This window comes from Tupaia chinensis, unplaced genomic scaffold (assembly GCF_000334495.1).
Source record: "Tupaia chinensis unplaced genomic scaffold, TupChi_1.0 Scaffold143970_1, whole genome shotgun sequence".
NCBI lineage: Eukaryota > Metazoa > Chordata > Mammalia > Scandentia > Tupaiidae > Tupaia > Tupaia belangeri.
This window is the reverse complement of record NW_006203821.1, coordinates 1,369,113-1,382,445: the sequence shown is the minus strand read 5'-3', so window position 1 is coordinate 1,382,445 and position 13,333 is coordinate 1,369,113. Positions and strand designations below refer to the sequence as shown.

At 46.0% G+C, this 13,333-nt stretch overlaps 1 protein-coding gene across 1 annotated transcript in view; it reads left to right on the top strand.

The window, feature by feature from the left end:
- BAZ2A (bromodomain adjacent to zinc finger domain 2A) overlaps positions 1-13,333 on the top strand; it is a 49,994-nt gene that overhangs the window by 3,161 nt on the left and 33,500 nt on the right. The window contains exon 3 of the mRNA XM_006165626.2: positions 3,513-3,597. Coding sequence (XP_006165688.1) covers positions 3,513-3,597 — 85 coding nt within the window. The remainder of the gene's footprint in view (positions 1-3,512; positions 3,598-13,333) is intronic.

The window sequence follows — 13,333 nt, the reverse complement described above, 5'->3', positions numbered from 1 at the left end:
CGCCACCCTGCCCCGCCGCTGTCTGCGGCCCGGCCCGGCTCCAGGTGAGGTCCGGCGCCCACCTCCGTACCCGGAGTCCCCAGGCGTGCCGCCCCTGCCGCGGGGTCTCTGCTGCCCTGGGGTTCAGTATCTGCCTTTTCCCCCGAGGACAGGAGAGGAGTTGCCCTTCCTCTCTCCCCCGCACTATCTACTCGCCCGTTTCTGCCCTGTCCTCTGCGACCGGAATCCGGAGGCTTCTCACGCTTCTCCGCCATCCTCCCGGGTCCCCCTCCTATTCTAAGCCCAGGATCTCCCCCTCCCCCGCGCCTTCCTCGCCGGAAAAAAAATCTCTCGCGGTCTGGGTTTCGCCTCCTCCCCTCGGAACTAGCGCTTTCCCACGCCATCCTAACCCCAGTGGGAGGGGGAGTAACCACCACCCCAACTCTTCCCCGTAGTAAGTGTGGGGAGGGGGAGCAGCATGTGCTACAGCCACTATCTGGCCCTGCTCGGATCAGCCCAAGTTCAGCGGAGTCTCCTCTAAAGCTTTCCTGCCGTAGCCCTCGTCACACCGCACTTCTAGAGTTTGGGGTCGGACCTCCGCACCGACTATTGAGCCCAGGTGGGAAGGGCCAGGTTCTGGGGTTGGCGGTTCTAGGAACGCCCCTCCCCAGTATCAGCGACTGGGGGTGGGGGCGCTGCCTGAATCCTGTGTTTCTGGGCTTAAAGGGCTATTGGGGGAGAAAAGGTGGGGGCTGGGGCTAAGTCTAAATTGGGGTAGTGTGGAAGGTGCTGAGGCCCAGGCTGTTCTATTCAGATGCAAAGGGATTCCCCCACCACCGGGGAAATAGGGGCTTTCTCCATCTTCTAGGACCTCCAGGGAGAGGCCCTTTGGGAAGTTTGGAAACTCTTTTGAGTCTGAGGGGGCACGTGCTGACAAGGAAAGGAAAAGAGGAGGAGTTATGGTTCTTTTGATGTATTGTGGGAGAATCTGGCCTCTAATGTAAAGGGGAGGGCCTGTTTTGCTCTAACTTGGGGAGGGGAAAGGGTTGTACTTGAAATGGTTACCGGACTGAGAGCTATCTCCCTACTTGACCCGATTAACACGATGATCCATTCAGTCAGTGAGGGGAGGAGAGGATTTTAATAATTATCCCACCTCCATTGGGGAATTCCTTCTCCTCACCCCCCCCAAGTCCAGCTGCGGCCCTAGCTCTGCTTATTCTCTTGTGCTTTCATTCCCCACACCCTACCTCCAGAATCAAGGGACAGGGTGTCAGGGTTTGCTTCAGAGTGAGTCATGCTCCAGGGAGTTGTGGGGAGGAGAGGGTGGTCTGCAGTGTGTTGGGGTTGGATGCCAGGAGTATGTGGACTGGAAAGGGGGTGCAAACAAGCCCTCTCTTTCCCCTCCCAGCCCAGCCATCTGGCTCCATAGAGGAGCCAGGCGCTGTGGCAGCTGACCCCAGAGTCAGGGCGGTGCAGCAGGAACACAGAGAGGGTGAGAAAGGAGGAGCAGGTGCTAATTTCTCCCACCCCATTCTCTTCATTATTGGTGGACTGACCTAGCTTGGGGGAGATTCAGTCTATTCCTTAGACACTGCTCACAGGTTGCTGATAAAATGACCATTTGCTCCTTCTCCTTTCTAGTAGCTTCCTATAGAGAGATGGACTGGTGAAACGGGAGGTGGGTGTTGGTGGGTGTCAGCCACATCTGATGTGATTGAGGAATATTTGGGGACATTTAGGGTCAGTCTGCACTGTCATCTGGTTGGAGGGAGAAGCACAACTGCTGCAGGAGGTGGCTTCTGGCAATAAGCAAACACCCAGCTGTTGGGCATGTTGGTATCCCACCCTCACCCTTTCTATCAGAGCAGGGATGAACTCTGATTCCATGCGATGATGCTGGGTCTCAATTAGGAACTAAGGTCTTCCTGAACCAGGTGGGAAGAATGAATCTTGCCCTGTTTTCTAATTCAAGGGGGTCTTCTGTCCAGCGCTCCTCTTCTCAACTGCTCTTGGCTGGGACTGTCCTAGGGGTTGCTTGGAGACCAGACGTAGGGCTCGGAAGGGGTGGGGGCAGTCAGTGGGGCACAGGAGTAACCGGCTCTTCCGGAGTTGAGTGGAGCCAGCGGTGGGTGTGTGTGGGTGTGTGGTGGTGGGGAGGGGGCGTGGCTACACCCGTCTGACTGGCGTAGGCTCCACCCCTGCCTGCTTAAGTCTGACTGGTTAGCCTTAGATTGGCGTTGGGAGGTGAGATCCTTCTCCCTGTCTGCCCTAGAAAAGGGATACTTCCACCCTGGCCCTTCAAGTGTCAGTTCCATGCCCTGAACTCTCTTCTTCACCTCCCTTTATTTTTTATTTTGGGGGTAGGGAGGCGTTCCTCAACAAAAGTTTGCTGGATCCCTCTGTTCTCCAGAAGGTTGGACACCTCTCACTTGAATGGTCTGTACTTTTGCGGGACTTGAGATCAACAGGCTGTGAGGGGGTGGGTCTTTGTTTCTCCTGAGGTGATTTATAAATCTTGTTTTGACAGGAGAGAAGGGTTTTAGTTTTTATCTTTCTCCTCCTCTGGTAATCTACTTATCTCATGAGAGAAACCCCCTTAGCCTCTTCTCTGGAGCCCACACGTTTGTGAACCTTTGCTAAAGCTAGCATCTTTGTTATCCGCTGAGCCATTTGCACTGCTGTGTGGAGTCTTGTACCCAAAATTCACAAAGAACCCATCCCTTTGTGGAGTAAAAAAATCCAATGTAGGGACCAGCATAATGGTTACGTGGCTGGACTCCCATGTAGTCAACCACAGGTTTGAGTGCCAGAATCAGCCGCTTAAAACTCACACCTGGCCCTTGTGCATTCCCCAAATCCTGAAAGAATGGAAAAGGGATTTCAGAGTGGACACACACACACACACCCCCGGGGGTGTGTGATTTCTCACACTCTGTGTCTCTCTGGGGAGCACACAGACCCAATAGCAAAAATCTCTCTTGAAAAAGAAAAAGAAAAAGAAAATCCGATACAAACTGATTTTGGTCCTGCCCTGTCCTCTTCTCAGACCCCAGAGAAGATATTTGTTGACACTCCCCAGTCTGCCAGAGTTCCATACCCCTTTTGTCTTTTGCTCTCCTAGATATTTAGCCTGAATTTCTCAGTTTAGGCATTTTTATCCACTGTTTAACCTTGACCAAGCCAGTGAACTTTCCTGGGCCTTAATGTCTTCATCTGATAAAGGAGAGGAGGTTGAACTAGAAGTTTTCTAAGCTCTAATAGCATATGACTGACTATCCTGAGGCCCTTCAATAGGTATTTTATATGATATTTCAAATTCTAGTCCTCTGATATTATTTTCTTATTCTCAAAAATTTTTTACACAGTTCTGTAGCCTTTTGGGAAAAAATACTGTAGCTATAGAAGTGGACATTTGAGGTATAGTATTGGCTGATCAGTTTTCTGCTTATCCTTAACCCCTCTCTCTGCATTAGACTAGACTCAAGTATTTGCTTTCTGGTCCCAGAACCGAGCCTTCTTTCCCCATGCAGGAATTTTTCCGATGCCCAAAGCACTGCAGATGTCACCAGAGAAGTGGTGATCCAAGCAGGACCAGGCTGCCCCGACCTAAGAGAGGTGAGTGGGCAGTAGACTCTTGCCTCTCCACCCTTTACCAGGACTGAATTGCTCCCTGCCTAATATTTCCCCTTCTACTTTTCCACTACACTTGGGAAATCAGTGCCCTGAAAAGATCTCCCAGCCTCTGCCTCTCCCCCCAACTCCACTTTAGTGAGTGGCACATGCCTGTGGCCCTAGAGAGTCGTCCTAGGACCACAGGCACACCTTTCAGATTGTTCTGTTGAAGCCGGATTACAGCCCGCGAGGGGGGGGGGGGGGGGGGGAGCTGCAAAGGTGCGTGCGGGGCCAAGGTTGCGGGACACAGCGGCGCTAGGACCCAGAATCGTCGGGAATGGAGCGGTTGGGCGCTAGGACCCCGTGGCGGAGGGCAGTTCTCTCTGGGCCGCACTAGACCCCCCTCCCCCGACCGGCGTTTACTCCCCTCCTGGCACCCCTAGCGTGGCCATGTGAACCGCCAGTACCCCGGGGAGAGACGAGCCCCGAGGCCGGCCGGACGCGTCTCCTCAGGCATGTGGGGTCTGTGGCCGCGGCCTGAGGGGAGGAAGCCCCGCTTTCATCTGAGGCTTTCCTCAGGGAACAGAAGCTCTGGTACCGGTTTGACCCTCGCCTGGGGCGGGAAGCATATTTCCTCTCAGGAGCCTGCCCAAGGCGGAGGTCTCCCTGCCCTGGGGGCTGGGAGGAGACGAGGCGGGCGGCTGAGGCCCCCGCCGTGGGGGCGGGAGGAGCTGTGGAGGCTTCCTGGACGAGGAAGGCGATGAGGCGGAGTAGCCGCCCTGGCGGAGACTCCCCGGGCCTCGGGGTGGAATCCCCGGGAGGGGCTCCACCTCCTCGGGTGGGGTGAGGGTTGCCCGAGTGCGAGAGGTGGGTGAGGGAGTTCCCCTGGATGGGTTAGACACTTCGCATTTGGGGAGCGGAGCGTTTTGGCCTCAGTGAGTGGCAGACAGAAGGGGTTTGCATGGGTCTGAGGGTGTCTCCTTCGGGGAGCGCGCACATTCTCTCTGCCTCGAGAGTAGGAGCGGGCCTTACTGGGGGTGCCGCTCTTAGCTTGGAGCCTTCGCGTCCTGGCAGAATCCCCCACCCCGGGGACGGGAGTTGATAGGGCCTATGCTGAGGCGTCCGGATTTGAGCTACGCTGAGGGAGTGAGGAGAATAAAGAGGGATTCCTTTCCAAGGGGATCCCCGTTTTCGTAGCAGAAAAGATGATATTGCAGCATCCCTTTTTTCCCCAGTGTTCCTAGTTTTCAGGGGCAGGCAGTGCTTAATAGCAGTCATCCTTTGTAGGATTTATTGGAGTGGGGGATTTGTATTTTGGGGGGGTTAGCTTCCACGTCCATCTGTACACAAACAGCCCCTCCCCCCCAGTCTCCCGCAGGAAGTGGCCGGGAAATGGCAGCTGTGCGTTTTTGCTGCTGCGTCTCTTGTTGTTTTGAAATGTCCATTTTAATCTGATTTGGTTTCATTTTCTGAGGCCTTTTGGGCATGCTTGGATCCTGCCAACCATGTGGTGTGAGAAGCCCTCCATTGGACTTTTTTTTGGGGGGAAACTTGTCAACTGGAAGTAGTCAACTGCAGTTGACTCACTAATCCTCTCTCCAGAGCATTTCTGCCTCTGTGTGGATTTTTTTTTTTCTTCCGTGAGCTAGAGGTCATAGAGAAGAAAACTCATCCACCAGAAGGTTACACTCTCAATAGGAGTGATGCAAAGTTCCTCCGTATAGAAAACTGCTTGGAAGACTTGGAATCTTTTGTGGAATGAGAGTGGCTCCTTAGGATTCTGCTTAGTTTGTTTTTAAGTATGACAGTTTTTGTATTGCAGAATGCTTGAGCAGATGAGCTTGTGAAGCTTAGAAGAGTAGATTTTGAGAAGTGGTGGAAGGGGTGGGGAAAATTTTAAGTATGAATGGGATTTGTATGTTGAAGTAGGGACCAAATTTACATAATGAGTGATGAGTTTGTTCCTTAGTAGTTATTTTAGCCTAAGGATAGTCCCTTGGGAAGCTGTTTAGTTGACTTGGGGTGCTGGATGTCTTACCTTCTGCAGAAACAGCTAATTTACAAAAAGAGAGTTTCTTATCACATGACTACTTCTTAGCCCATAAAAGAACATCTCATTATTTTTCTTGAAGAGTGGTAAGCTTTCTGTGCTAAGTCTTGCACCCAGATTTTCTCACTTGCTAACTCCAAATTTGTCCAATAGCTTACAGTGATGGGTAGTGTACTGTGTCCTCAGACAGTTTTTTTCCTCCACACTGAATTTGGTTAGGCACAAGGGTTGGATACAGGATTTTAAGTTTTGAGAGATTAAGTATTTTTTTTTTAGGAATCATTTTATTTAACTTTCTTTATTTTAATTTGACCAGAGAGGAACAGACACAGAGAGAGAAAGCAAGCCCTCAGGTCCGTGACTCGAACTGTAGTTGGCCATGTGGGAGCCCAGTGCCCTTAACTACCATACCATACCACCTGCCGGCCCTCTGGAAAGATTAAGTATTAAAATAATTTGCACTGTCATGAAAACTAAGTAAACCTGGCATTTAAATATTCTTTTCACTGTTTTCCATTCAGTAATCTCCCACCTTGATATAGATCTCTAGGTTAAAGATCCAGGATAGACAGACATTCCATGGTATAAAAGTAGCATCACACACACACACAAATAACATCTTTTTTTTTTTTTTTTTCCACTGGGGCTCTTGGGATTGTTGATATTCTTGAAGTAGTAAAAAAACAATCCATCAGACTCAATGTCCTTTTTCTTTTTTCTGTGTCAGGTGGGGTTGGTTCCTTTCAGTAGCTTTCAGATAAGGTTGATTTGATGCTAATTTTTAAGTTCCCCTTTCTTCACTTACCTAAATTGGGTCTGGTAGAATAATAAATTGATTTTCTTTAGTGGAAGTTACAAGTGAAGAAAGGAAGGACTGTTTATTCTTTGGATTCTTTAAAAGATGTAGTGACCGATTTGAGAAAATAGTAACTTTATTTGATAATATGACTTATCCAAAAGCTGAATGAAACAAACCTTTCATAGCTTTGTAAAATGTTTATATTTTTAGAAGTAATTTTTTTTTAAAGAATTATTTCATTTAACTTATTTTAATTTGACCAGAGAGGGACAGAGCGAGACAGAACGAGAGAGAAAGTGAGAAAGCAAGCTGCTATGTCTGGGACTTAAACCATGGTCGGTTATGTGGGAGACCAGCACCCTTAACCACCATCCCACCTGCTGGATCCAGTAAATTTCTTTTTTAAAAAATAATTTATTGGGACCAGCTGTTAGCGTAATGGCTATGTTGCTGGACTCCCACGTAGTCGACCATGGTTCGTGTCCCGGACCCGGTGGCTTAAAACTCATGCTGGACACGTGTGCGTGCATGCCCAAGATCCCAAGAGGAGAATGGAGGAGAAGGGATTGCGGTGTGGCCATCCCCCTTGGGGGGGTGATTTCTCGCTTTCTGTCTCTGTCTCTGTCTGCCTGGCAAGCGCATGCGCCCTATAGCAAAAAAAAAAAAAAAAATTATTATTATTTAATTTACTGTAGCACACATACATGTGCCAGAGAGGAAGAGTAAGTGCAAAAGCAAGCTGCCAGGTCCAGCACTCAAACTGTGGTTGGCCATGTGGGAGTCTAGCACTTTAAATTCCACATCATCTTCTGGCCCCAAAAGTAGATTTCTTAATTTTGACCCTTTTCTGGTAGGCCTCTCCCTTAAAGAAAAAAAATCAAGGTATGAAGAGAATTATGTGGCCTCACCTCAGAACCTGTCAGAAATCTAGAATGCTATGAGAGGCTGGCTCTCATCTTGCAGTCTATAGTTCTGGAATCAGGTGTTGCCAATAGAGAAGCAAAGCTTATTTAAGGGTTACTGACTGTGTCTAACTTCTGTGTACCTTTCTTGTCATTTTTGAACAAATCAAGAACGAAGGTATATTCTTTTTCTGTTAAAACAGTGTCTTCAGCCCAGTAGGTAGCATGGTGCTTAAGGCGCTGAGGTCCCTGATTGGATTCTCTGTAGTCTACCTCACTAAAGTGGTCGTGGACCTGCTGCTCTGTTGATTTTTTGGAGGTAAGGAATATCTTCCTTTAGGAAGTCCTTAGCTGTTAGAGTTGAAATTCTGAGAACCAACTGGAGTTGAGAGACAGTAATAAATAAAAGCCACAGTCCAGAGTGTTATAACAAGGTCATTTCCATTACCTTAATGTGCTACAGGACATGTTTGCTCACCAAAGAGAGAGAAGGAGAGAAAGTGAGGAAGCAAGCCGCCAGGTTGGAGACTCAAACCATGATCAGCTGGCTACATAGGAGTCCTGCACCTTTAATACTACTACTACACAACCTGCTGGCCCAGTAAACAAATATTAAAATCTTGGGGATGGCCGGCTATGTGGTGGTAAAGGTGCTAAATTCCCACTGGACCATAGTTTGAGTCCTGGACCTGGCCACTTGCTTTCTCATTTTTCCTCTTCTCTCTCTCTTTCTCTCTCTCTCATCAAATTAAAAGCTAATAATAATAAATAAAACAATTCCTTTTTGTTTTAAAGCATTATTTCACTTTATTTATTTATTTTAATTTGATTAGAGAGACAGAGTTGAGGGAGTGAGAAAGCAAGCTGCGAGGTCCAGGACTCGAACTACGGTCGGCCATGTGGGAGTCCAGCATCTTTAACCATCATGCTACTTGCTGACCCCTAATTCTTTTTTATTTTTTAGATTATTTTATTATTTAACTTTATTTGTTTATTTTAATTTGACCAGAGAGCGAAAGAGTAAGAGAGAGAGAGAGGGAAGGTGAGAAGGCGTCAAGCTGCCGGGTCCAGGACTTGAACCACAGTCGGCCATGTGGGAATTTGCTACCTGCCAGCCCCAAATAAAATAATTCTTAAAAAAAAAAAAACAAAACACAAAACAAAAAACAAACTATGTACTCTGAATGTTCAGTTAAATTAAGCAGAATGTTAACTAATTTAGAGCTTGGATATATTGCCTTTCTACTTTCTCTTTGTCACTCTAGGCCTATGTTCAGCAAGGGGAATCTATCTAAAATATGTAAAGATTTTGGCCCTTTTTTTTCCCCTTAAGAATTATTTATTTAATTTTATTTTCATTATTTTTCTTTAATTTGCTATAGGACACACACACAGAAAGAAAGGTGAGAAAGCAAGCTGCCAGGTCTGGGACTTGAACCATGGTCTGCCATGTGGGAATCCAGCATCCCAACAACCACACCACTTGCTGGCCACCCCTTTCTTCCTTTTGAAAATGTTTATCTTGGGACCAGCAAGTGGTGGGTGATTAAAGGTGCTAGATTCCCACATGGCAGACCATGGTTTACGTCCCAGACCTGGCCACTTGCTTTCTTGCTTTCCCCTTCTCTCTCTCTGCCTCTCTCTGGTCAAATTAAAAAACAGTTATACGGGGACCAGAAGTTCGCATAATGGCTCTGTCGTTGGACTCCTATGTAGTCAACTGTGGTTCCAGTCCTGGACCTGGTGGCTTAAACTCAAGCTGGGCGCATGTGCGTGCGTGCCCAAGATCCTGAGAAGAGAATAGAGAAGGGATTGTGGTGTGACCATCCCCGCTGGCGGGTGACCTCTTGGTTTCTGTTTCTCTGTCTCTGTCTTTCTGGCGAGTTCACAAGCCCTATAGCAAGAAAACCTCTCCAAACAAAACACAAATAATAACAAATGGAATTAAATAAATAAATCTTTTTAAAAATGTTAATCTTTATGAAGAATAAAGCTGAATTTGTTTTATTTTTATTTATTTGTTTTAATTTGTTATAGGGTGCATATGCTTGCTAGAGAGAGTGAGAAAGTACTCCTGCCATGGGGAATGGTCACACTGCAGTCTCTTCTCCATTTTTTTCTTTTAGGAATTTGGGCACACACGCACAAACACACACCTGGCATGTTTTCCAAGCTACTGGTCCAGGACTCAAACTGTGCAGCTAGCTGTGTAGGATCCAGCTGCCTTCACCACACCACCACTCACCCAAAGCTGAATTTTTTTTTTTTTGGAGAGATTTTCACTGTAGGGCGCGTGCGCTCGCCAGACAGACAGAGAGAGACATAGAGACAGAAAGCGAGAAATCACCCCCCAGGGGGGATGGTCACGCCGCAGTCCCTTCTCCTCCATTCTCCTCTCGGGATCTTGGGCACGCACGCACGCACACGCGCCCGGCGTGAGTTTTAAGCCACCGGGTCCGGGACGCGAACCGCGGTCGACTACATGGGAGTCCAGCGACATAGCCATTACGCTAACTGCTGGTTCCCAATTTTTTTTTTTTTATAAAGAATTACTTGGGGGGAACCAGCAGTTAGCGTCGCTGGACTCCCACGTAGTCGACCGCGGTTCGCGTCCCGGACCCGGTGGCTTAAAACTCACGCCGGGCGCGTGTGCGTGCGTGCGTGCCCAAGATCCCGAGAGGAGAATGGAGGAGAAGGGACTGCGGCGTGACCATCCCCCCTGGGGGGTGATTTCTCGCTTTCTGTCTCTATGTCTCTGTCTGTCTGGCGAGCGCACATGCCCTATAGCGAAAAACCTCAAAAAAAAATTACTTTATATTCTAATGATTTACAGGATTTTTCATGAGAGTATTAATAAACTCACATTTAAAAAAAATTAACTCTTTTTTTTATCTACTTTATTTTTAATTTGACCAGAGAGGGACATAGTGTGTGAGAGTGAGAAGGCAAGCTGCCAGGTCTGGAACTTGAACTGCAGTTGGCCATGTGGGAGTCCAGCGCCCTTAACCACCATGACACCTGTTGGCCCCAAAGCTGAACTTTTTTGTTAACTGAAAATAGGAGCAAAACTCATGACTTTTATCGGATGAGTTAAGCTGGTAGTGGCAGAAAAGATAAATTTATTCATTCATTTTTTTCAGTCCATGTGTTCAACGAATATTTCCTTTAGCTTTTTTAGTACCAAATTAATTGCTAGAGATAAAATGGTATGCTATTGATGTTGCAGAACCTATAAAATGTAAACGAAATGAGAACAGAGAACCGTCTTTTTTTTGGTATTCTCCTGAGCAGCCTGTACACAGCAGTTTTCTTTGAGTAGCCTCCTGTCCCAGTATCATTTCTTTTCTTTTATTTTCCTTTTGCCTTATTTGGAATCCTGCCTAGGGAAGGGGGTTAAGGAAAGGACATTTAGAGAGAATGATCCTTAAATCAGTACACACTGTATAGTTTGTCTGGGTCAGAGTTCCAAGGGAAGCTTGTTACCAGGGCTGTCAGAATGGGCTGTCTTAAGTAGAGAAGAGGGCATGTCATTTATATGTCTTGGCACTTGGAACCCTTCATTGGTGGAAGAAGAGTATTTAGCCAAGGAGAAGGGGTTTTTAGATACAAAAGTCAAACCATTCTTCCTTGGCAGTGTCAGGAACTGGGAACAATTAAAACTTGGAACTTCTCCAGGAAGTGGGGCAGGAATGGGACAAATTTTGAATTAGAGCAAGGTTTCTCAGCCTTAGCACTGTTGATACCTTGGTCCAGGTAATTCTTTGTTGTGGAGAGTTGTCCTGTGTTTGAATGCTAGTTAGCAGCAGCTCTAGCTTCTAATCACTAGATGCCAGTGGCATGGAGGTTAAGGTGGTTGGGTTCCACATGCCTGGCTGTGTGATTTGAATCCTGGACCTATGGGCTTGAAAATCACGATAGGCACGTATGCATGCATGCATGCCCAAAATCAAGAGGAGAAGGGTGGGCAGCATGCCCAACCCTCCCTGGGGAGGTGATTTCTCACTTTTTGTCTGTTTCTGTCTCCTGGGAATGTACACCCTCTATAGCAAAAATCTCTCTTTAAAAAAAAAAAGAATTGGTCAGGCAGGGTACCTGCAACAGTTTTTCTTTCTTTCTTTCTTTTTTTTTTTTTTTTTAAGAAAAAGATTTTTGCTATAGGGTGTGTGAGAATTTCCCATTCTCGGTGCACATGCACACACGTGCGTGCACACACATACACCTTGTATGATTTTTTTTAACTTTTTTTTTAATTTTTATTTTTATTATCATCATAATCTTCTTTATATTGGATTACAAATTACTTTACAGTGTATTACATTGCTTTTTCAAAAGGGAATGCCATGCATGTCAGTCAATACAGAGACATTAATCTCCCCGCTTCAACATTCAATATCTTTTCTATGTTTTCCCCAATCATTATTATTATTATTCTAATTATTTTTTTTTAAAAACAGTCAATCACTATTTCTCATTTTGTTTACACCTTGTGTGATTTTGAAGCTACTGGATCCAGGACTCAGCCAAGGTCAGCCATGTGGGAGTCCAACGACGTAACTGCTATGCCATCTGCTGGCTCTCCTTGCAACAATTTTGAAATCTAATAATAATTTCTTTTATTATTGTTTTAAACTTACATTTATTATTTTTAAATTTTTAAAATAATTATTTTATTTGACTTTATTTACTTATTTTTTTTTTTAATTTGACCAGAGAAGAACAGAGTGAGTGAGTGAGAGAGAGAGAGAGAGAGAGGCAGAAAGTGATAAATCAAGCCACTATGTCTGGGACATGAACCGTGGTCTGCCATGTGGGAATACAGTGCTCTTAACTACCACGCCACCTGCCGGCCCCAAATTTGATTTATTATTATTTAATTTGCTATAGGGAGAGCAAGAATGAATATGTAAGAAAGCTAGCCAGAAGATCCAGGACTTGAACTGCTGTGGCAACTACTTTGCCACCTGCTTGCCCTGTAATCATTACTTCAGCACTTCATAAATTGTCAGCCTTTTTCTTGTACAATCATGTTCCAGATCCAGAGAGTAGTAGCTTTTCAATTGCAACCAACATAAAAGTGGTAAAAGGTTTACTCATTCAAGCTTAAGGGGCAGTGTCCCTTAATTCTTATAAATAAAACTTAGGGGCTCTTTTTTTTTTTTTTTGGAGAGGTTTTTGCTGTTGGACGCATGCACTCTCCAGAGAGTGACAGAAAGCGAGAAATCACCACCCTCCCATCCCCATCCCCCGTGGTGGTGACTACACTACAGTTCCTTCTCCATTCTCCTCTTGGGATCTTGAGCACACGCGCATGCACATGCACATGCACCTGGTGTGAGCTTAAGCCACCAGGTCCAGGACTTGAACTGCAGTCAACTACATGGGAGTCCAGTGACATAGCCATCACGCCAACTGCTGGTCCCAAAACCTAGGGGCTCCTTAAGAGATCCGGTTTTGTACAACCGGGACTGGGCTGTATGCTCTTCTGATTTTGCTTCCTGGTAGTAAAGAACAGTCTGCTTTTCTGGGGGTTGGGCACTAACTGTTTTTTTTTTTTTTTTTTTTTCATTTGGCAGAAATCCTATGAGTTCAAAGGAGAGACTCTCTTTTTCTTTACCATTCTTATTAGCTCTGGATAGGAGGACAGAATTTACCTTCAGGCTTTATTGTGTAAACCATATTAGATAAGAATGTGAAAATGAAATAACTCTAGGTGTATTGCTAAGATGAGTAGCTCATATTTTCTTTGTGTTCCCATTCTGTGATCTCATATTTAAATGACATCTGAAATCAGTAGTCAAGTAGTATGTAAGGAAGTCTGGTGGGATCATCTCAAATTTTGTAGTATCTCCCATAGTGGTAGTGGTTTTAAATTATACTATATTTAGACCTTATAAACATGATTATTTTTTGAAACTTAAGTAGTTTCCTTTTGGCACAATAATAATAGCTAATGTTTATAGAGTGCTTGCTGGGTGATACATGATGTGC